Source organism: Sporobolomyces koalae (assembly GCF_050403365.1).
Source record: "Sporobolomyces koalae JCM15063 DNA, S_koalae_JCM15063T_v1_ctg9, whole genome shotgun sequence".
NCBI classification, from domain to species: Eukaryota; Fungi; Basidiomycota; class Microbotryomycetes; order Sporidiobolales; family Sporidiobolaceae; genus Sporobolomyces; species Sporobolomyces koalae.
The window spans coordinates 368,358-391,056 of NW_027481762.1; the positions used below are offsets into that span (position 1 = coordinate 368,358).

Genomic DNA, 22,699 nt, shown 5'->3' on the forward strand with positions numbered 1-22,699 from the left:
TTGTCATTACAGTGCGTTCAAGCTGCCGACCTTCTTTTTCGATTTAAGCTTTGCGTCACTAGCTCTCGTTGAGTCTGTCACACTGTTCTCCTCGGAGTCGTTTAGGCACAGCAATCGACGTCTGGTGGTGAGTGCATACCGTAGCTCGCTCGAGAATCTCTCGGAAAACAAGCTCGAGAAGAAGACAACAACAGGTTAGTTCCGTGATCATACTACTGTATGCCTCAAACTTCAAGACCATGCATCGTGCCCTGATGCCAGCCTCGCCCACTCATCTCCGCCTCGTCTCGATCGACACTGTGGACCATGTTGTCGTTCTTGCCCGTCACGGCAACCCCTTTCTTCGTCTTGGACATGGACTTGCCGAGATCTGCTGAAGAAGACGAAGTGCGTTTCGTGCGAGGCCGTTTTGCCGGTTTCTTGTCGTCGTCATCGTCCTCCTCTTCTACTTCCGCATGCGATCCTCCTTTCTTTGCACTCCGCTTTGGAGTGCGCCTCGTCTGGAGTACTTCATCTTCAACTTTGACCTTGACATCGCCTTGTCCGGCTTCATTGTGCTCTCCAATCTCGGCCTTGACTTCGTCCTTGACTTCGAGCTTGATGTTGCCATCATCGTCCTCCTCGACTTGGCCCACCTTGTCACCATCTTCGTTCTCAACCTTGATCTTCTTCGGACTTCTCTTCTTGCCATTTTTGCCTCGCACGATCAGGTCTTCAATCGGACACGTATCGACGATATCTTGCGTCGTAACCCCGTTTGCCGCGCATTTGACACACCCTCGACCGTGACGCACGAGGAGCGAATGCAACGGGTACTTGAGCTCGTCGGGCAGGGTCGCGTCGAGATGGTAGAACGTTTGATCGCGAGAAGGGGCGGTCGTCGTTTTAGAAGCCGTGCTGAATTGAGGGTTCTTGAGATCGTCCGAGTCGGGAGAGACAGTGTAGACCGATCCCGTCGGGGGGAGCCACCCGAGGGATTGGGTGAGGCGATGCACGTGTGTGTCGACCGCAAAGGACGAGCGACCGAGACAGAACAAGAGGACGCAAGATGCAGTCTTGATTCCGACGAGATCGTACGAGATGAGCTCCTTCATCGCTTCTTCATCGCTCTGAGCAACAGACAACCATCATTATGCGTCGAGATTTTGAGAGTCAGCGACTGTAGATTTCGAGGACATACCTTGCTGTGCAACCAGTCGAGAGAGAGCTGCTCTCCCGACCGTCCTTCGTTCCGGAGCTTGTCGTCTATCCGCCTCAAGACCCCAATGATACTCTTGCTCTTCTGTTTCGCGAGTCCACCACACCGGATCGCATCCTCCAACTTGACCTCGCCACCTTCCAAAACCTTCCTGTACTCTGCGCGTCCATACACCTCGTCCATACTCAGTTTCGCACGGGTACTGTTCTTGCTCGTCGTGTTCTGACTCAAGATCGTACGGATCAACGCATCGAGGACATCGGGAGTTTGTCCGCATCCCGCTGCCGCTCCAGGCTTGTCGACCAACACTTTCGGTCGTTGAGGCATCCCGTGTACGGACGCGAGCCGGTCGGCAACGAGTTGAGCTTCGGATCGCGTCGGGTGAGCCCATTGAGGGAACGGAGTACCCGTTTGCAATTGCTTCTCGTACAACTGAATCTTTTTCAACGCCGCAGCGGAAGGTTTTGCTGGCTGGTGCTCATCGCTGTCGTGTTCGACTTTTGGCTTGCGGTCGACTGTGGGCGGTTCGGGAGATGACAGCGGAGAAGAGAGAGCGGGGGAAGGTGGCGGCGAGATACTCTTGGTGCGTTTCGTAGGTGCTTTGCGAGCCATGACAGCCGTACTGAATCTCTTGGTGATTGAGAACAGGTTGGTAGACCGGAAGTAACGGCAGAGTTGCAATAAGAGAGAGTTGGTGAAATCAATTCGGCAAAGTCAAAGGTCGACGTCAGGGGCTCCCGGGCTGCGGGATCGATTTTCGACTTGAACTTTCCGCGATCGAGCTTTCTCACCTCTCCTTTCGACCATCGAAATACGCGAATGTAGAAATACATCAAGTACCAGATCTGAGGCGTCATGGATTAGGCAACCCAGATGAAGAGTGTTGATCATGTAAATGAGCACGAGTCTCAGAACAGTCCTTGCCGCGAGAAAGTAGCCAAGAAAATGGCCGCAGAAGTCATGAGAGGAGAGAGCAGTGCGGGAGTCGGTAGCTGCTGAGACACTGATCAAGGAGGTCGAGAGAGCGCGTGCGACGAGGGAGAAAAAACAGACTGATCTGTCTCTCTTGCTTCTCTCTCTTCACTCCTCACCTCGCCTCTCGCGCTCGACCTCGACCTTCTGTGGTTCCAAGCTCCTGACTAGTATCCTGAAATTTGCTATCGCTTGGCTTCCCTCTCTGTGAGTCTGCCAGTCTCTGCATCCCCTCTCGGACTCTCCTCCTCGACAGGACTCGCGGTGGAACTGTGCAAGCTATGATGAGGAACATAACCATTAGGGACATCCGACCGCCTCTTCATACCAAACCGATGTTGGGAAACATACGGGTTGAGGCGTACCATGAAGGATTCAAATATTTTCTAGATAGTACCTGAGCGCACCACGCAACTCGAGAAAACACGAATACCCAAGGAGAATACCGGAACAAGCGCTGACCTACTCGAAACTCGTGCTCGTCTCGGAACAGGTGCTTTTCCCGCTGGCGCAACAAAACGGTTCGACTTGGTTAGCTCCGTTCAATCATGATTGACCTGCAATGTCTACCGTTGCCTGCTCTGTTTGCGTGCTTCAACTGGTTGTTGCTCACACTGCGCCGAGAGCTCCGCTGTCATGGTCTGCATGTCAAAACACCGCAATTTGGTGGACACTCCATGGATCTGTCCGATTCAGGCTCGCGCGAATGCTCGAGAGAGTGTCGATTCAGTTCATACATGGTTCTCTGCAGCAGAAGCGAGCATGAAACCTGCGGAGTGGATACCGCGATTGTCCGGAGCAGCACCGCCTGCGTCACGACTTTCGAAATTCCAAGCCTTTTCCGAATCCCGCCCCCAAGTCGGTCGCTGTATCTGTCAGCTCTCTATAGTCCACAACTTTTTTTTGGACCCCACTCGACAAGTAAAACATGGGACTCGCATCCAAACTCGCAGCGGCAGGAGCGGCAGGAGGACCCACGTCGTCAGCAGCGCCCTCCAACACTTCGGCGCCCGCAAGCGGTTACGGAGCGTCGCACCCTCTCCCGCAAACCCCTCAGAGCTACGGTGCACCTCCAGCATACCAATCTGGTACGTATTCGGTTGTCTGTCATGGTAAAGCTCGACTGGATCCGAGGAGCGGGAGAGCTGCGAGCGAGGTGGGGCAAACCCGATGACGAAGGCATCGCCTCCTCGATTCTCTCTTGCTACTGGAACGGAAGCAACATCAGCAAGGAGGACAGTCCTTGCCCTCTCCATTTCTGCTGCGGAGGATTTGTCATCGCAGTGCAGATGTCGACATCAGGATCATCTCTCGCTTGTTCCCTTGGCTGATCCCACCCGTCTCGTCCCTCGGGTTTATGTACAGGTGGACAGCCGCAGAACTCGCAGTACGCTCCGCCTACGGGTCCGCCGCCTTCGCTCACACCGGGAGGAAACCGTCCTCAATCAGGTGGGTCTCGTATCAACCATCGTTCCTTGGCTTGAACCGTTCCAGCTGACTTGTCCAACAGGCCAATATGCACCTCCTCCTGGACCTCCGCCTCCAGTTGGTGGAGCTGGAGCTTATGGTCAAGCGCCTCAACAGCACAGCTACGGCCAACAACAGCAAGGTTACGGTCAACAACCGGGAGCCTACGGCCAACAAGGCAGCTACGGGCAGCCTGCGTATGGTCAACAGCAGCAGCAGCAGCAATACGGTGCTCCTTCCGGACCCCCTCCTCCTCCTGCTCGTCCCCAACAGCAGCAACAGTCCGCCGCGGGAGGTTCCTCGGCAACCGATCCCAATTTCATCTTTGAACTGTTGAAGCACACGGTCGTTGACCAACACATTGAAGCGTTCTACCCCGACCCGAACCAACTGTACGGACTCGCTCAGAGGATCGCGAGGGATGGAGCTCTCGCGCGAGTCGCGAACGAATGGAGGATGCCACTCGAAGTGAGCATCCCTCAAGAATACGTCGTCCTCGGGGGCAAGTCACTCACAAAGCTCTGTCTTGCAGATTGGAATGGACTTGGCCAAGTTGGCTCTGTTTGACACGATCCTTTACTGCGATGGTACGGTACTAGTGGAAACCTGTCTGCGCATGTGACAGGAACTGAATTTTACTCTAATCGATGCACAGATTCGGGATCGATGGCCTTCGAGGAAGGAGGTTCGCGTATCGACGACGTGAGCGCTTTCCCTTTCTTGGGGCCTCGTCTTGGAGATCGCAACGACGTGCTCACTCGCCTGTTTCGTTCTTCGCAGTTGAAACTGATCGTCTCGCGAGTCGCATTCGCTGCGTCCTTGTTCGATGACGATGGTATCGAAGTACGCTTCATGAACTCGCGCATCGAAGGCAACGGCCTCAAGACGGAAGCAGAGGCGAACAACCTCGTAGGACAAGTCCGATTCAGTGGCTTGACCCCTCTCGGTACCGCGTTGCAATCCAAGGTCCTCGAGCCCCTCGTCCTCGGTCCCGCGAGGGCCGGCAGGCTCAAGAAACCCGTCTTGATCATCGCCGGTAAGCTTTTCTTCAAGTAGGTCCCGAAAGGCCGAGTAAGGACTGATGTGAAACCGTTCTCATCTCGCGAATGCAGTCACTGATGGTATCCCCGTAAGTTTCCACCTCGATCCCGACTGCCCCGGTGACCTAACCCGTTTTTAACTATTTTCTGGTTGTGCGTTGCACAGGGAGGAGAAGCGCGTGAAACCTTGACCAACGTCATCATCAACGCCAACAACGTCTTGCGCCAAACCCGGTACGGACCCGACGCCGTGTCGTACCAACTCGCCCAAGTCGGCAACGACCAGAAAGCTCGTGCGTTCCTCGAAGAGATTGACAACCACCCGGTCGTGGGAGATTTGGTCGATTGCACGAGCAACTATGAGAACGAACAGGACGACATGGCGAAAGGGAACCCTCCAGTCGACCTCACGCCTGAATTGTGGCTCGTCAAAATGTTGCTTGGTGGGATCGACAGCAGTTACGTGAGTTGCTTGATTCAATTTTTCTCCTACTGCCTCGAGACGGACACTCATGCTCTTGTGAGCATCACGATACCCACGACAGGACAAGACTGATGAGAAGTAAAAACTGTCCCGATCGATGACTGGAAAATAAGATGTCAAATATAGTCTGCCCTGTGTTTGTGAAACCAACCATAATCGCCCTGAGGTCAAGCTGGGTTGTCGCGAGCAAAATTCGGGTGAGATGAGAGGAAAGTCATGGAGAAATCGACAGAGCAAGACAGGGGTTTCCCGCGGAAGCCACAACCTGCAGAGAGGCACGTTCTTCCTTCAAACTACATCACCTGTCGGGGTCTCGGCTGTAGTCTCGAGTTTCCTCTCGATACCAAATCCAACCATCTCGTGTCATCGCCGACCCAACGTTTCACAACTCTAGAACAAAGCCTGACCCGTGTTTGATCGACGTCACCTGCCGGGTTTACATCTCATATTCGCATTCAGCATACAAGGGAGGCATGAACGACGATGCTCCTTCATCTTCGAGCACCATACCTGTACCGATAGGGATCGCAACGGAAGGAGGACGCCAAGACTCACTCGCAGTCACTACCTCCGTCTCGAGTTCGTACAAGGATGCGAGAGGGAAAGGGAAAGGGAGAACAAGAGATTCTGCAGCGTATGGGTACGTCTCGAACCCATGCTATTCTGGGCGATTCTAGAATGGCGAAGAGATCCGGGGATACAAACTAGGGAGAGGTCTTCTTCTCCCGACATCAGCAACCGTGTCCTAGGAATTGTGGTTGTTAGGATGGACAAGCAGGACGTGGAAAGATGGTATTTGCGTCACAAAGGAGGATGTACAGGTCTACAAGCAACCTGCGAAACGCTCGTCACCTCTCCGAGATCCATTCTCGCCGCTCTCACCGAGGGAATAGTCCAGAGGAACTCGTTCTGCAGGGTCCTATGTCCAGTCCAATCTCGAACTGACGCGAAACATCTCATTGCAGGTTCTCGCCAATTCAGGAATTGCCCTTTGAATGCCTTGCGCACATCTTTGCGCATCTCCCGCCTCGCGAACTTGGTACCTGTCAGCTCGTTTGCAAAGTATGGAACGATGTCGTAGGTGACGAAACGAGCTGGCGTGTGAGTCTTCTGAAGTCCCCAGAACATCTCGGGTTTTCGCCCGTCACCACGAATGCTCATAAGTTGGATTTCCAGTCGGCGTTCGAGACGTATTATGGCGTGACACCAAACTCGTTAGGGAGGAGGATAGAGTCATCTTCCTGGCGAGCTGAATACATCGCCCGTGTAGCCCTTATGCGGTGAGCTGTCTTCGAAAGAATTGTTGCTCCTGGGTACATGCTCTCATCTTTCATGGTTTCTTTGGTTTCTCTGGTTTCTTTTGTTTCGCAGATTATGGCACCGATCTCGAACTCCGACCGTGATTCACAACCCTTCGCTCGGAGCCTTGACTTCGATCCATATTCAGCTCCCGGTAACCAACTCGAACCCGCTACAAACCCCGTCTTCAAGACCTTCGACCCCTTCCCATTCTTCGCGACGTGATTTGAATTCGCCGCTTGACCTACCCGTGCTCTCGATCTCGCTCGGTCTCGGCGCTGCAGTACATTCGGTCCCGTTCACGGGCAAACTATCGAAACGACCCCTCCTGTCGTGTCCACTCGACAACGTCGGAAGACCCATGTTGCCCATGATCGCCGTCAGTTCGTGTGCAGTCGCGCCTCTCGAGGGAGGGAATCGGTTGGTGTGGGGGATGCGAGATGGGAGTCTCCGAATTTCAAACAGCGCGTCGAACAGTACTGGACGAGGATCGGTCGGCTCTTCGATCGAACAAGGTGAAGTTCGACAAGTGCTCGAAGCGCACCGGGAAGGTACTGCCGTACATCAGGTCGCCTTCTCGAACGTCGCGGGAACGGGAGAAGGTAGGATCGTGCTCGGGATTCATCAGCGGAACGATGTCTTTGTCAGTGTCGGCAGAGACGGGTACGTTCATGCATGGAGCTCGAATGTGCCTCCCGTCCCGGGAGCAAGGGAGAGGGCACCGGCCGCCGTCAAGATCTGGTCTGCGAGATGGGACGTCAAGATCACACAGCTTGCACCGACCGCTCAAGCAGCCAATGTCGCTGGAGGTGCCTCTGCTGCCGAGGTTATGCGACATCGAGTTCGTCCAACCGCGATCGCGTTCGATTCGGGATGGATTGGGAGACAGCGAGGCAGACCCGCAAGTTTGGCCATTGGCAGGAGTGACGGCAAGATCGTCGTGTGGTCCGCCATCGAATTGCCAGAATCATCCACTGGCTCGTACACTGCAGAGGTCGAGCCGGTCGTCATCGAAACAGGCGAAGTAGGCGCAGTCAAGAAGCTCGTGTTTGATATACCTGGCAGCGATTCAAGGAGAACCCTCCTCGTTCACTCGGAAGACTCGACGACTTTCTCTCGCATTTCAATCTCCGAGGGTACCACAGAGCCAGCATACAGTCGAACTATATTTGGATATCCTCTCCCCAATCACCTCTCGACGATCACCAGCATCGCGGTCGATTTTGAAGAACCTCCCCCGATACCGCACGTGTCGCAACCTGCTACTCCGAGCGAAACCCCCTCGATATCTCTTGTGCCTCCACGACTGATTTCAATCGCTTCTTCCTCGACCCTTCCATCGCTCTCGCGCGCAAACTCGCTCTCAAGAATCGATTCAAACAATGCTCTGGAGGATGGACGCGGTAACAACACGTTCGGGAGGAGAAAGTACGTTGTTGCTGGAGACAGTGAGGGACGAGTGTACTTGTGGGATTGGACCATCGATCCACCCGAGCGACCGGATGACATCGTTCCACCCTCGAAAGTCATCCAAGATGTCGAAATTCCGGAAGCGGGAGGTAGAACGAGTAAAGTGACGGCACTCGAATTGACCGAAGCGGGCGTGTTTGTTGGCGGGCTCGATGGCACGTTAAGATTCTACTCGACGCTCGGACCTGCCACGACAACGCAGATCCCCGTTCGGACTTTCAGGGATAGATCCGCGCCCCGACATCCGTCTCGACTGCTCGCTCAGGGACTCGTCGCAGAAGACGACGAGGAAAGGTGGCTCGTCAGTCACATCCGGGCGAATCGGGATTCAGTTGTCGCGGCGATTGGGGGACGGATCCTCGCCTGGAGGACGGAACCGATTTTCAAGAAGAAATCTGGATTAGGGTTTGGTAAGACTGGTAAATTGACGGCGAGGCAGGAACGGTTCAAAGGTACGACCTCTTCCTTCTCCTTCTCCGCGATCTACTAGGATGGGCCCAAAGCTCATCCGCAAAACCTTGTCCATACGAAAAAAAAACAGCCAACATGGACTTGCAGCATCAAGTGCGTGAATCGCTCTCGGCCTTGTCGGCCGAATCTTCTGCTCGGGTCGAGCGGTACGAAGAAGATCATCGAGTCAACTCGCAATTTGGGCTGCCACCTTCGCTCGACAACCTGACCGAAGAGGAAGCAATCGCGTTTGCCATGATCCTCAGTGCCGAGGAAGAAGAGAGAAAACTCATCGCTGTCGCCCTGGACAATGGGAAGGCTAGAGGATCTGATGCGGAGGAGAGCGATGGCGACTGGGAACAACCGCCGGATGAATGGCTCGCTGATGACGGTGTGATGCTCGACGAAGACTACGAGGAGGTTGGACGACCTTCTGGTTCTCGTTTGGCTTTCCAGCGTCGACCTTCCAATATTGTGATCAACGACTACGAAGACTCCTTTGATCAAAGTCGATCATCCGGTAAAAACTCGCCCTCGACTTCGCTCACGGTCTCATCGTCACAGTACGTCCGGGGATCCTCGATTTTGCATAGCAGTAACCAGCCCCACAGTGGATCGCCTTCGCCTTCGCCGCGTTCGTTTTCCGCATACAATTGGAAACCTGCGTCTGCAGCCTCGTCACCATCGCTCTCGGCTCTCGGCTCTCCGACTGGCACTTCGAATGCCAAACTGCAAATCTCGCCTCGACTTGGACCGACGTACGGATCGTCTTTCTCGAACTACGCCAATGATCCGATCCCTGACATGGATCCAAGTTTGTGGCCGACTGCCGCATCTCTCTCGACTTCACCTCCCCCAAATGTGACCAGTAGAAAACCTTCGTTCGCCTCGTCGTCGCCGGCTTCAACATCGCCTTTCATTGGTTCTCGTACGGGTTCACCCCTTCCTGCTTCGGAAACGGGCCCTGCGACAGGGGTTGTCACCACTCCAGTTCGTCGAGGATGGTCTCAAGTCGCTGCAACTAACCTGTCGTCAGCGTCATCACCTTCCCCTTCGACCCTCCGATCGAGTTCACCCTGGCATCAGACTGGTAAGTCGCTACTGTCTGACCAGCTGCAAACAAACACATCATCGACAACTCGAGCATCGATCGAGGCCGAGGACGAACGGAGACGGAAACGAGAGGAGGAAGATTTGCGGTTCGCGATCGAGTTGAGCATGGTCGAGGAAGCGAGCAAACTCGAAATCTAGCTATAGAGAGCGATCTCCCCCTTTTTCCCTTTTTCTGGCATTCAATGCTTTGATCTGCCGCAATGAAGTGCGCGATTTTTGAAGGGGTTACGAGTCGAGATTTCAAGGGTATCAAGAGAGAGTAGGGGTTACGAAAAGCAGAGATGCGGCAAGAGAAACAAGCAGACAATCGAGGACAATCGCAGTACACTGGTATGGAAAGAGAGGAACAGTTGAGGAGAGAAGGGTATATCTCAGATCTTGAGTGCAACACCGGGGCAATCGGTGGGGGCAATCGGTCAGATGTGGCTTGAGCTTGTGAGAGGGGTCTGTCATTCTAAGGCTGGGATCGAAGCGTCACATCACGCGAGTTTGACTTTGCCACCATCGAAAGAAAGCGTTTTCGATTTCTTGATGAGTTTGCTCGAAGTTCGATCTTTGCTCGATGTGCGAGAATGAGGCGGCGAGGGGATCGCGAGCGCAGGTTTGGGTGGGAATGTCGGTGATGTGAGAGGCGTATTCGCTGCGGAAGCCGGACACGACGGGGCGACCGAATCGGAGCACTTGATATGGCACGCGTACCTTATCACCGTAGCAATGTTAGCACTAGTCGGCTAGACCATGAAATTCGAGAGAGTGAAGGCTCACGCGCAATCGTCACAGGCGAGGTAGGCTTTCATGACGTTAAACCTCTTTGTGCAGAGGTTACACTTGCCCGCGCTGTCATCGCCATAGTACGGCGCGAAGCTACCAAGAAAGCGCTGTAGACCCGGCTTGATGAGACTGAAGCGGTGCAGCGCTTCGCTCAACGGAGGTGGACCTGTCGAGATCGGGGGATGTTGGAACGTCGAATGGAATACATCTCGCGCCTCGTCTTCTTCCTCGTCATCGCCATCTGTTTCAGACTTGTAGCCAACGACCGCGTTTGCAATCGATAGCGTCGATGTTTGAGCGGTAATGTACGACAGTTTCTTGTCAGGCGAGTCTGCTGGATTCGATCGAGCAATGACAGTCGGAGTTCCTCCATCTTCGTCGTGTTCTTCTCCCGACAAATGAGTCTTTGAGCCTTTCCTCGAGTGAGCGGCAACCCATGAGGGCGGCAGGGAAGGGAGCGAGCCACTACGACTGCGTTCGTTCTGAGCTCGGGCTCCGTCTTCGATTCCTTCGTTGAGGGTACTCCCGCTGGTACTGCCGAGCGCTCCGTATGGTCGCTTGCCTGAAATGATGGTGCTGCGAGGCTTGAGTACGTCCGTCGAGTAAGGTACGTCGGGACCGTCGTCGGTTTCGTCGATAGGAACGTCAGCTTCTGCCAGGGCGAGCAAAGCTTCCCCGTCATCCTCCGATTCGCTTCCCTCCCTCGATATGACATGACCGAGCTGTTTGCCAGAAGGATCGCGAGAGCCCGCAAGGAAGCTTGAATTGAGTTGCACCTTGCCCTCGAAGCTAGGCAATCGCGGCGCCGAAGGTCTCGTTCGTCCACCTGCACCTGCGAGTCCAGGCTTTGATCCCCGCTTTGTTGTTCCGGCATACGAAATGGAGCCAACGTTGCCCTTGACGCTCGTCGAGTCTCGCCCTCGGGAATGTGCGTCGCCTTCTCCTCGATCTTGTCTCGCGAGCACTTGTCGCTCAATCTCCCTCAGCTCTGAAAGGATGTCCTTCATGACTGGGCGACGGTCAGGCAATGTGTCGCAGCATCGCAAGGCGAGATCGATAAACTGTTTCGGGCAGTTTGGCGAGAGCGACGAGTGGACCTCTTGTATGTCGAGTCCATAGTCGGGAGGAGAGCGCACGAAATGATGTTGAGAGGTGAGAGTGCGAGACGCGATCTCGATGAAGAGAACACCAAGGGAGAAGACGTCCGTCGAAAGGGTGAAGGGCTCGCCGAGTAGGATTTCGGGTGACATGTCTGCGAGAAGCCGCATAGCAGTCGTCAGCCGAGTATCTCATGAGAAGACAAGGTTCGCGCTCACAGCCGTCCGTGCCGCAATAAGTCAAAGGTCGCGATTTTTGCAGTTCAGCCGAAGCTGTCTGCTCGTCGACGACCCTCGCCAACCCAAAGTCACAGACTTTGAGTCGCTCGTTCTCAGTCACGAGAAGATTCTCGCCTTTGAGGTCGCGGTGCATGCAGTTTCGGGGGTTCGCATGGAGGTACGACAGCGCACGGGCGATATCGATCGAGAACGAAATTCGAAGTCTCCACGGGAACGGCAGGGTACGGTCGAGGATGTACTGTCGCAGGTTCCCGCGAGGAAGGTACTCGGAGATGATCAGGATCCGGGTCGCCATGGACGTGCCCGAATCGGTAATCGCATCCTGTGGCGGTGGTGGCGCGAGGCAGAGCCCGATCAGGGTCACGATGTTGGGGTGTCGCGCTTGCTGCATGAGCGAGATCTCGCGGTACAAATACTTCTCGACGCTGTACTCGGTCGAGTGCATGACCTCTTTGATTGCGACCTCGATTCCGAGGTACTCGCCCTTGTACACGCAGCCAAACGATCCCTTTCCGAGCCGGACCCATTCGCTAGTTACACGCATGGTCAGCAAGGATTGACAGTCGACCCGGCGGGAACGAAGGGCGGGAGGGACACGCAGACAACTCACCTCTCGTCATTCAGGTCCGAGTACAAGATCTTGTCGAACCGTTCCGATGGGTGTCCATCCTTCGCTCGAGCACTGCTTGACATCTCGGCGAGATCGGGATGAGGTCTGCTGACGAGAGCAGCGAAAGGTATGTGCGAAATTGATTGAGGAATGCGGCGGGGCCGGCGGAACGCTCGATGTGAGAAGGCAGAAGGAGACAAGGGCGGGAGAGACGGCAGCAGAGCGAGAGGTGATGCGCGCAGTAGAGTCGAGATTGAAGAGTACGTCAGAGCAGCGCAATGCGTCAGAAGGGATACGTGCGGACGCAGAGAGGAGGGAAGCTGAGGAAGAAAAGCGCGTACCGCTTCTCGGGAGTGCCGCGACCCGTGGGCGATCGCCCGACTCGGTCGTGTTTCGCGTGCAGCGGGTCGTCTCCGAGGTTCACGGCCCATGCCTTGGCGAGGTCGTCGAGCGCTCGCTTCGTGGGACTCTTCTTGCGCCGACGCACGACTCCTCCTCGCAACCGCAACGCGTCGTCTTCTTCTCCCGTCGCGCTCGCGTCGGCATCTGCCTCGGTTTCATGTTCGGTCGACGTCGGCTCTTCGAGCTCGTCCTCGGACGAACACGATCTTGACGCGTCCGTCGATGATTTCTTGCGTGGCGTCGTGAGCTGGACCGGACCCGCCGAGGCTGCAGCTAGTGGGGCCGCTGGTGGACCGTCGAGGTCGAGTGGCGGCGGGGGTGGACCTCGCATGGCAAAGTCGGACGAAGAGTAGAACATCGACGCGTGTTCGTCCCCTGCGCCCGAGAAAGAGGCGTTTCGGCGGATCAAGGAGAAACAGACATGCTGTCCTGCAAGAACGCATGTATACTCTCCGGCTTCAATGAAATTGCGAAAGCATCGATTCTTCTGCGTATGGTCCGCGCCTGGAATTCTTGGAATCGAAACATGCCCAGTCGCCGCGGACCGAGAATGAACAACTTGCGAGTCATCTGACAGCGTCGTTCGAGCCTGTATGAGATGATCGTCTGCATCTTTCGCATAGTCACGGAACTCGCTCGAGCTCAGCCTCTGAGGCGAGGTCGACCAGACTTTGTCAAATCCGAGTTGCGAGGATGGACTACATAGCTCAACGAGTTGACCTTCCTATTCCACATGACGGCGCGATCAAGCTTCATTCAAACCGTCTCGCACTCGCCATTCGAGTGCTTCGATCGTGTGTTGGACCGCAGTAGAACCCCCATCTGAGTGACCCTTGCCACGACCTACAAGCTCAAGATTCCTTCTCCAGGAGCGCGAATCGGCTACTGTATGCTCTACGAGTATAGCTGCACGACTACACCTCTAAGCAAGCTATTTCGAGTCTCTCATGTGTTTGTCGTCGTATAATCGAGTGGTGTACAACTTCGACAGGGGCGGGGATCAGATCGTCGTGTGTCCGAACTTCGAAATTGAAGTCGCGGGGACAATTTACGCCGCGAACTTTTGACGCCTCGATCGCCAGCTCGACGCACACACTCCTCACTCGACAAGCCTCGCGCACATAGCGAGGGTCCTGCTCTACACTTCGCGGATACTACCTCTCTCTCACGCCCCCGTCCCAACCCGCTCGACATGCGCGCGTCTCTCGCTGCGGCGATCCTAGTTCTCTCGAGCCTGTCCGCATTCGCAGTCGCCCGTCCAGATCCGAGTGCGACCAAGAAAGCCCCAAAGGTGAAAGCAGCTGCAGAGGACAATCCGGACGATCCTACAGGTCAGTCTGCTCCCGCCTGGGCTAGTGGTCCTCAACATCAATCTTCGGGCAATTTCGACAGGACACTGACCTCTTTTTTGCGGGTCCCTTTGTGTGCGACCAGGCAAGATACTCTAGTAAGATACTCTCTTTCCCGCCTCAGTTTGATCTGTCGTCTTCCAAGGCGAGGATGAAGTACCGGCTCGGGGGGAACGCATCTAGTCGCGTCCGGCTCGCGTGACGACGCGACATTCTTGCAAACATACGCGATCTGCGCTAGCCATGTAGGAGGAGACAGACAAGCGCAACGCTCAATACGGGACGGGATTTGCAGCGGGCTCGGTCGCGCAGACTCGCCAAAATAGCGAGGAGAAGGAATTGCATTCGGAGAAGGGGCTGTGGCGAGATATCCTCGCGTTCAGCTACATGGTCGGAGAAATGACATGCACGGACGGATTCTGTGGCAAAGACTCAACGCCTCGGGACAAGGCGACGGCGACAGGAGAAACTGATCGCTCTTTCTTCTGAAAACGCAAACAGCATTACCGAGCCAGCCTGTGGATTCTACCGGTGTACAGTGACATGGAACATTGGTGAAGAGGTGGCAGTCAATTGGCTCGGTCCTCCAGGTGGAAACGTGTCGGTCTCGCTGCAGAGCAACATCGGAGGACCAACGTATCCGATTGTCGACAGCATCGCCGGAACGTCCCAGGAAGGGTACTGTGATGCTGGTTACGGTGTTGGAGTCCTTGCAGCAGGTCACGTGTGCGGAAGGGTGCAGTTTGTGGTCCCGAGCGGTTGGCAGAAGATGGACAACTGTCAGTTTTCTCTCCTGGCCTGTGCGCGTCCCGTCGCGTGACTCCGAGCTCACTCTGCCGAGCCCTTCTTGTACAGACACGATTGTCGTGCAGTCTCTCCAGGACCCGAACGAAGCAGGGTACACCGACATGATCACGATCGCTGCGCAAAACGCGAGCAATTCAAACTCGAATATCCCCTCGGGGACCGCAGTCTCTCTCGAAACGATCCCAGCACCGACTTCCACCAACTATGGCGCTTCGACGTACCCTAGCATCTCGGTCCCAGCGCCTACAGCCATTACTGGTAGTCCCTCGTCTTCCGCTGCTGCCTCGTCCGCCTCCCTCACCTCGTCCACACGACGGGATCGCAGCTCTTCCATTACGAGCCAGACGAGCGCGCTGTCGAGTGCTGGAGCTTCTGCAGCCTCAGCCGCCGCCTCAGGCTCTCCTTCCAAAGCGCCATCATCGAGTGCACCCGAACGACTCGCATTCCAAGCTGGCACAGCACTTTTTGCGGTAGCACTCGTTTCCATGGTGTACTTGTAGAGGGTTCAGAAGCCGATACGGATCTGGCTTGGCAATTCTCCTAATTTATCGACGCTCCCTTAATTTCCTCTTCTCTTTTGCTCCGCCCTAATCGCATTGCAGCAAATCTTCAGTCTCACCGCTCTGCCTTTACACTCTACAATACCCTCCAAACAAGTCTCCGATTCTTTGTCTTGTCATAAAACCGTAATCCTTTCCTCGACGCCTGCCTATTGTTCGCTATCTCACGTGCGAGGAAGTCAGGACAGACGAATGTGCAGTGCTTGCGCGTGTCAAGCTTGCACAAGCTCGAGCAGGGTCAAAGCGCAACTGCCGGCAGGGTGAAGCTTCAAACTCTGGCAAACGGGTAAGTTTCGCCGGTTTGTATGGATATCCTATCTTGAGCCAAGAATAGCCAAAACACTGCGCAAAATAGCAACGTGGATCTGATCGACCGTCATCGCAGCCCGAAAGTCGGCCCGCGTGCGGGGGAATATTCGTCGACGAAAGATGTCCGCTCCTCGTCCTTTCTCGCCTCCGTGCCCCTCGCATACTTTTACAAGAATTCATCATGTGAGTCTGTGCTGCCCCTGCTGCTTGTACACCCTCACCGTAGAGAGAGTCTGGTCGATTCTTTCGATGACCGCATCGTGTTGATCGACATTCTCCTTTCGCAGGTCTCGTCTCGCATCGGTTCCCGCCGACTCTCGCATGCACAAGGATGTAAGCTCATCGTTGTGAATCTCGCGACTGTAGAGAAAGAGCTGATCTGCGTTAGCAAGATTTGCAGGAAGAACAAACGGCCGAACTTCATCACCTGTCCTCGACCGTGTATGGATCTGCTGCGGCAGGCACGGTGATCAAGAGGTTCGAGATGAATGAAGAAGAGATGGAACCGAGAGTTGCTGCTCGATTCGTCGCTGGTCAGTTCGAATCGAGCCGTGCCGTCTCAGTGCATGTCAACCGAGACCATTGCTGTCACTGACTATTCATATCACGCTGCAACAGACGAACTCCTCATGGATGGAAACCCTTCGCTAAACTTGGCATCTTTCGTCGTGAGTTCGAATGGAGAATGCGCTCGGATCGAGGATCTGACCCCAAGCTGCCTGTCACTTAGACCACCTACATGGAACCCGAAGCCGAAAAGCTCATGGTTGACAACATGTCCAAGGTGAGCGTGCATCACGCCAGTTTCTCGGGAACAAGCGAACTGAACGCGAAAACTCACGTTTCTACAGAACATGATCGATCATGTCAGTCAAGCGTTTGTCTCTCTTTCACGTCGTCCCGCTTCTGACGGCCTTGTCGTCCTTTACTCACTGTGAAATAGGAAGAGTACCCCGCCATGGGAGAACTCGAATCCCGCTGTGTCAACCACCTTGCGCGACTGTTCAACGCTCCACTCGAGGATGAGAATTCGGAGGCACTCGGAGTCTCAACGATCGGATCGTCTGAGGCGATCATGCTCGCGGTTCTCGCCGCAAAACGTCGTTGGAAGAATGCTCGCAAGGCTGCAGGAAAAGATTTTTCAAACCCGAACCTCGTCATGTCGGCGGCCGTGCACTGCGTCTGGGAGAAAGCATGCAACTACTTTGAGATCGAACCCAAGTACTGGTGCAAGTCTATTCGTCTTTTCGCGCAGTTTCCGCGGTCCTACGATACTTACGCAGTCCGACCGTTCCAGACTGCTCGAAGGGCAAGTACGTGATCGATCCCCAAGAAGCGGTCGATCTCGTCGACGAAAACACCATTCTGCTCGGTCTGATCCTCGGCACAACCTTCACTGGCTCGTACGAGGACGTCGAGAAGTGCTCCGAGCTGCTTGAGGAGAAGAGCAAAAAAGAAGGCATCGACTGTTACATCCACGTTGATGGAGCGTCGGGGGCTTTCGTTGCGCCTTTTGTCTCGCCTGAGCTCAAATGGGATTTCAGGCTCCCGCGAGTCTGCTCCATCAACGCGTCTGGACACAAGTATGGGCTCGCATTCGCAGATAAGTACCATCTTCGCGTTCCCCCCAGTCGCAATCCCATCGTCCTGACGCTCCAGCGTTCCCCTTCTCACGAGTCGGATGGGCTATCTGGCGCAACAAGGATTTCCTCCCAGAGGACCTCATCTTTACTGTCGACTATCTCGGCGCTGCTCAAAAGACGTTCACCCTGAACTTTTCCAAATCTGGAGTCCAGGTTGTTGGACAATACTGTTTGTCCATTCATGACCTTTTCCCTTGGCACCTTGAACCAGTCTGATCCCGTGGGAATTCGCAGACCAATTCCTTCGACTTGGCAAAGCGGGGTACCGGGCCATCATGGACAACCTGACCAACACCGCAGCTTGGCTTGCTCAGGAGGTCGCCAAGGTTGGAGGTGGCGATCTGTTCGAGATCATGAGCGCCGAACGGAAAAAGGGACTCCCTCTCGTCGCGTGGAGGATCAGCAAGGAAAATGTTGGCTACGACGAGTTTGCAATCGCCGGTCACTTGCGCCAACGTGGCTGGATCGTACCTGCGTACCGAATGGCGCCCAAGGTGCACGAGCTGAAACTGCTGCGAGTCGTGGTTCGAGAGGATTTCAGTCGAAGCCGTGCCCAAGTCTTCATTCGTGATCTCAAAGAAGCCGTCAGTTCCTTCGTTCATCGCTCTGGTCTTACACCGGAGGACACTGAGCTCATTTATTCGATGGCTTCTCCAGATCCATTACCTCGAGAACGCTCCTGCCGAGGTTCAGCGCCACATGAGCGAGGGCGGAGGGCATGACAAGAACCCTCATCACCGCGCAAAGCACGCCGAAAAGTACGTTCCAAACTTCATGCGTCGAGTGTCGAATTTACCCCCAAGAGACTGACGAGAAGTTCGAGCTTCTTGATAGGCAACACCCAAGCGGAGCAGACAAGCACTCGCTTCGAGGATCTCACGGCAAGGTGCGTAGATCGTCGGTCTTACCAGATGCGCGACATGGCAGCTGACGAGACTGCTATCATCGAATAGACTCACGCAGTCTGCTAGACTCTTCACGACTTGTCCTCACATGACTGGCGAAGTTGCTGGCTATGATATTACCGGCGCCTGTGTTTGAACGATTTATCGGCTTATTTGTTTCCAAGGTTTTGTGCGTGCGTAGTGTCTACGAGTCCCTCAGTAAAGTATCTCCTCGACCCTTTTGTCAAGAGTGGAGGTTCCGGGAAACGCATTGCGAGAGGAATCGCCGGGATCTGTGCGCCAATTTCGCGAGTCGGCCAAGCCCTTCTCTGGCTGGGCATTCAGCGGTGATCGCTTCGACCCGCGGATCCTCTTGTATTCCTCAACTCATGTCCTGTGTTGCCGGCGGATCGTGTACTGCACCTCCTCCAGAGGTTGTCCGAATGTCGTCGGCCGAATCCAAAAAAAGAAAAACTTGGAGCGCCGCCAGCGCTACCGATTTTTTCATTGGAGAAAAGTGGAGTTTTAGCGCTCGTGCCCCCTGTCCCTGTGCGCTTCAGTCCTGCTATATCTGTACCGAGCTTTCGATCGTGAATCGATTCAGTCTTGGCTTTTTCTTTTCAGGCGAGCAGTGAACCGAAAAGGAAGAAAGCCGAAAACAAAGGGAGAGTACAGTACTGCTGTACTTGCGCAGGTGGAGCGCTTGAGAAGTGTCTAGCTATAGACTAGGTCGTTTCGACACAGCGGGTTACACTGCCAAGCTTGTGTGCACCGCTTGAACGATGAGCTGCGTTGCGGATCTGCTGCACCCCGACAGTTTACGTGTGCAAGCAGAGGCACGAGAAGAGAGCTGCGCAAACCTGCTGCCGAGGGCGCGCAAAGAGGTCAAATATATATTATTTCCGAAAAACAAATGCTGAAATCGCCCGCTCCCCTCCCCTCCTTCCCAACCTTTTTCCACCGCCGCGCTTCGCCGCCTCGTCCTCCCGCGCGTCGGTTTCTGTCGAGTCGAATGGCGACTCGGCGCAATTCGAGTTCGCCGCACCCACCACCGCTTGCCTCGACTTCGTACCTGCCAGCTGCTGCGACGACGCCGACTGGAGGCGCGACCGGCCAAGACTCCGAGGATCCATTCCTGGCCCAAACGGCGGCGATCCCACTCACCGAACGCGACCGTCAGGAAGGGTACGATGTCGAACTGCTCAACGCGAGACCTCGCGGAGCGTACAGTGACAGCGATCGCGAGAGCGTGAAAGGCCAAGGGGCGCTCGCAGGAGGAGGGCTAGCGGCAACTTCCGCCGGTGCTGCCGCGCTCGCTGGTGGTCCGACTGCCCCACCGATAGCAGGGATAGGTACACTACCAGGAGGTGGAGGCGCAGGACTGGGCGGAGTCGAGGGAGGGAACTTGTACGGCAAGAGCGAGTACGGGCCTGGTGGAGGAGTAGGCAACTCTCGCGACTCGGGTACGACTGCACGTACGGGCAAACGGCGGCCGTGGTTCTTGCGACCTCTGCCGCTGGGGATCCTGATCGGGTTCATCGTCGCGGTCGCGCTGGCGATTGGTTTGGGAGTCGGGTTGTCGGAACGGAATAGGAACGCGGTGTCGGACGCTGCGAACGCCAGTCGAGGCACGTCGTATGGAGGGTCGCGGTCACGCACAGGCAGCCGCACGAGGACGAGTACCGCTACGACCGGCACGGTCGTGCCTTCTTCGCTCTACTCGTCGTACACCTCGGATCACCCTCAGTCGGAAGAGACGACGCGCTCGAGCACGGTGGACGCATCGTCGACCGACTCGGCTTTGGACGCGACGCGGACCACCACGATTCCCTCGCCCGCGAGCGGAACGACCCTCGCTTCGACCGGCAACCTACCGATTCCCGCCGAGAGCGCCACGACCATCAGCGGCAGCATCACCGTGTCGAGACTGAGTCCGTCGGACAATACCGATATAGTCTCGGCCACGATCACCGCGCGGGCGAAGAACCGAAAACAGCGGCGCTGGACAGCTTGAACTGTCGCGCTGTTTCGACCCGCCCTGGAGGTCCGCTTCTCCCGCATGCCACGGCAACAGACGTCCCCTGTTCGATATACCCCACTCTACCCAACGCTTCATCGCTTCGATCATCTGTTGCAACTATTATCGACTCTTGGTTTTTCCTCCCCAAACCATCGCCCTGGTCCTTGCCTCGCTCTTTCCCGCCCCGATACCCTGGTTCTTTCCGCGCTGCGCGTCTCGAATCGCGCGCCTCTGCCCGCTTCTCGCGTGCGGCGTCATTGTCATCAACACTCTCCACATTCAAGGGACCCATCGCACAACCCTTTCTTCTTCATCATCCGGCTCTTCTCTCCTCGGCTCGCCCTCCCCGTGCGAATGTCATTGCCCGAGGCTCTCAGCGGAATCCATACTCGACGACCTGCACCATGACAACTTTGATCCCCTTGTGATTTTGTTTATGAGCTCGCTTCCTGTCTATCCCTTCCCTCCCCCTTGATTTGTCCCCCCCATGCGCGTTCCTCCATTTCTCTCTCCTTGGCTCTCATTGTTGGTTTGTGTGGTTCTCTCGCGATTACTCAATGGACATTCTTGATTATCCTTCTCGCACGATCTCGAATCTCGGACTGAGTTTGTCGCCCAGAGTTTCGTGCTGAGGATCAAACACGAGAATACTTTCAATCGTCACCTGAACGGGGTCCATACGCGAAAAGAACATTCTCCGAAAGAGATGAGAAGTAGGCGGAAGGATGACGAGGCCAAACTCTCGCGCGCGCGACTCTGTTTCCGCACTGCCACCCTTTCACTCGCACGCCTGCACTTGACCCACCAGCTCCAACTCCGCTGGTCCAGATCCCTGTCCCCACTGTTACTTGACGAGGACGACGAGAGCGAAACCTTTCGTTGACAACCCGCCAAACCCGATCTCGCAACGATGCAAGTTGATCGACCTGAACCGCAGGTGTACCTCTCGCAGGCCCTGAGCAGTCCACAGCTGCCGCAGGAACTCAAACCATTCTACCAGGCGTTCGAACGCTTCTACTCGAACCGGTCAGTCGCAATCGCTCCTCTCACTCTCTCTCTCTCGCCGCTCCTTTGCAAAGACCAGGTCACTCACGAACTCGTCGACCCATCACGTCTGCTTGTTAGGTTATGGTTCCAATTGACCGCGACGATCGAGTCGTTCTTCTCGGTTCCTTCGTCAGCACCGTTCCGGATCGACCTGTACGATTCGTTCATCAAAGAGTTTGCGTCGAAACTCGACCAACTCAAACTCGCCGAGATTGTCGTCACGGTCGCGCGCACGTACTCGGAAGGGACCGCCGCCGTCGCGTTCCTCGATCAGTTTGTCACCAAGTTTGATGCCGCAACCGAATCGTTACAACCGTTCGTGTTGGTCACGATGGAAAAGGCGCATTTCAAATTGTTGCTGGGAGAAGCCGAAGAAACGAAAGACGCGATGGACAAGTGTGGCAAGATCCTCGATCGACTCGACAGTGTCGACCTCGTCGTACATGCCAGTTTCTACCGCGTGTCAGGAGACTACTGGAAGGCGAGTCCTCCCTTCCCTTCTTCGCTGAGGCGGGGGCGGTCAATCTGATTGTTCAGGTTTCATGTCTACAGGCGAAAGCCGAGTTTGCCGATTACTACAAAAACTCGCTCCTGTACCTCGCTTGCATCAACTTGGACAAAGACCTCTCTCAAGAAGAACGAACGTCGCGAGCACATGATCTTGGTATCTCGGCATTGCTCGGAACGATTTACAATTTCGGAGAACTCGTCAGTTTGCAATTTTCGTCAATCCCCCCTCTTTCGAACGAATACGCTTGTTAGCAGCGAAGGAGACTGAATTTACAATTGTAAAAATGATTTCTAGCTCATGCATCCGGTACTCGATGCTCTCACCGGTACCCAGTACGAAGTCGTTAGGCATCTGTTGTTCGCATTCAACGCTGGCGACATTGCTAAATTCGAATCCCTCATTCCCGAAATCGCATCGAAAGAGGTGAGAATCTCTCTCTCTCTCTCCGTTTCAATTCAAAGAGGGAGAGGGAAACTGGACAACTGACCTTGGACTCGAACTCGACTAGCCTTTCCTTCAACAACATTTCCCGTTCTTGCGGGAAAAGATTTGCCTCCTCGCGTTGATCGAAGCCGTGTTCAAACGTCCGACTCAGGATCGCAAATTGCCGTTCAGCATCATTTCGAAAGAAGCTCAAGTTCCGATCGACGAAGTGGAACATCTCGTCATGAAAGCCCTTGCGTACGGATTCCTTTCTCATGGTTGTTGTCGATTTTGGAAAACCTGACGCTCTCGTAAAAACCCCAGATTGAAATTGGTCAAGGGAACGATTGATCAACCTTCTTCAACCGTGACCGTGTCTTGGGTTCAACCGCGAGTGTTGGACTTGAACCAAATCTCGAACCTCGAGACGAGGTTGACCGAGTGGAGTGACAAGGTTCAAGCGGTCGCGATGCATGCTAGGAGTCAAGCTCCGACATTGTTTGCCGCTCAATAAAGGCTTCTCCACTCTCTCT

The 22,699-nt window shown here is 55.1% G+C and overlaps 9 protein-coding genes across 9 annotated transcripts; 6 read left to right on the plus strand and 3 right to left on the minus strand.

Annotated features, from left to right (window-relative positions):
• Window positions 1–224: 224 nt before the first annotated feature.
• On the minus strand, window positions 225–1,810 carry JCM15063_002512 (endonuclease III domain-containing protein; the record flags this gene model as incomplete). Its single annotated transcript, XM_076677612.1, has 2 exons — window positions 225–1,109; window positions 1,181–1,810. The coding sequence occupies 2 exons, from the start codon at window positions 1,808–1,810 to the stop codon at window positions 225–227; spliced, it is 1,515 nt and encodes a 504-aa protein (XP_076535310.1).
• A 1,288-nt stretch (window positions 1,811–3,098) lies between these two features.
• JCM15063_002513 (uncharacterized protein) lies at window positions 3,099–5,243 on the plus strand (the record flags this gene model as incomplete). Its single annotated transcript, XM_076677613.1, has 9 exons — window positions 3,099–3,258; window positions 3,536–3,619; window positions 3,681–4,105; window positions 4,170–4,224; window positions 4,293–4,339; window positions 4,418–4,673; window positions 4,750–4,766; window positions 4,844–5,140; window positions 5,223–5,243. The coding sequence occupies 9 exons, from the start codon at window positions 3,099–3,101 to the stop codon at window positions 5,241–5,243; spliced, it is 1,362 nt and encodes a 453-aa protein (XP_076535311.1).
• Window positions 5,244–5,634: 391 nt separating this feature from the next.
• On the plus strand, window positions 5,635–9,631 carry JCM15063_002514 (uncharacterized protein; the record flags this gene model as incomplete). Its single annotated transcript, XM_076677614.1, has 5 exons — window positions 5,635–5,801; window positions 6,127–6,262; window positions 6,338–6,441; window positions 6,533–8,382; window positions 8,472–9,631. 5 exons carry the CDS (start codon window positions 5,635–5,637, stop codon window positions 9,629–9,631), a joined length of 3,417 nt encoding a protein of 1,138 aa, XP_076535312.1.
• Window positions 9,632–9,972: 341 nt separating this feature from the next.
• JCM15063_002515 (uncharacterized protein) lies at window positions 9,973–12,294 on the minus strand (the record flags this gene model as incomplete). Its single annotated transcript, XM_076677615.1, has 4 exons — window positions 9,973–10,192; window positions 10,259–11,516; window positions 11,581–12,131; window positions 12,212–12,294. 4 exons carry the CDS (start codon window positions 12,292–12,294, stop codon window positions 9,973–9,975), a joined length of 2,112 nt encoding a protein of 703 aa, XP_076535313.1.
• Window positions 12,295–12,494: 200 nt separating this feature from the next.
• JCM15063_002516 (uncharacterized protein) lies at window positions 12,495–12,971 on the minus strand (the record flags this gene model as incomplete). Its single annotated transcript, XM_076677616.1, has 1 exon — window positions 12,495–12,971. The coding sequence occupies one exon, from the start codon at window positions 12,969–12,971 to the stop codon at window positions 12,495–12,497; it is 477 nt and encodes a 158-aa protein (XP_076535314.1).
• Window positions 12,972–13,805: 834 nt separating this feature from the next.
• Window positions 13,806–15,269, plus strand: JCM15063_002517 (uncharacterized protein; the record flags this gene model as incomplete). The annotated part of the gene is made up of 3 exons (XM_076677617.1): window positions 13,806–13,944; window positions 14,478–14,741; window positions 14,818–15,269. The coding sequence occupies 3 exons, from the start codon at window positions 13,806–13,808 to the stop codon at window positions 15,267–15,269; spliced, it is 855 nt and encodes a 284-aa protein (XP_076535315.1).
• A 690-nt stretch (window positions 15,270–15,959) lies between these two features.
• JCM15063_002518 (uncharacterized protein) lies at window positions 15,960–18,252 on the plus strand (the record flags this gene model as incomplete). Its single annotated transcript, XM_076677618.1, has 12 exons — window positions 15,960–15,971; window positions 16,039–16,171; window positions 16,257–16,306; window positions 16,369–16,422; window positions 16,490–16,504; window positions 16,582–16,867; window positions 16,936–17,192; window positions 17,270–17,450; window positions 17,516–17,865; window positions 17,939–18,039; window positions 18,116–18,167; window positions 18,235–18,252. 12 exons carry the CDS (start codon window positions 15,960–15,962, stop codon window positions 18,250–18,252), a joined length of 1,509 nt encoding a protein of 502 aa, XP_076535316.1.
• A 925-nt stretch (window positions 18,253–19,177) lies between these two features.
• Window positions 19,178–20,179, plus strand: JCM15063_002519 (uncharacterized protein; the record flags this gene model as incomplete). Its single annotated transcript, XM_076677619.1, has 1 exon — window positions 19,178–20,179. One exon carries the CDS (start codon window positions 19,178–19,180, stop codon window positions 20,177–20,179), a length of 1,002 nt encoding a protein of 333 aa, XP_076535317.1.
• A 916-nt stretch (window positions 20,180–21,095) lies between these two features.
• On the plus strand, window positions 21,096–22,680 carry JCM15063_002520 (PCI domain-containing protein; the record flags this gene model as incomplete). The annotated part of the gene is made up of 6 exons (XM_076677620.1): window positions 21,096–21,211; window positions 21,311–21,713; window positions 21,785–21,940; window positions 22,038–22,166; window positions 22,252–22,424; window positions 22,491–22,680. The coding sequence occupies 6 exons, from the start codon at window positions 21,096–21,098 to the stop codon at window positions 22,678–22,680; spliced, it is 1,167 nt and encodes a 388-aa protein (XP_076535318.1).
• Window positions 22,681–22,699: the final 19 nt, after the last annotated feature.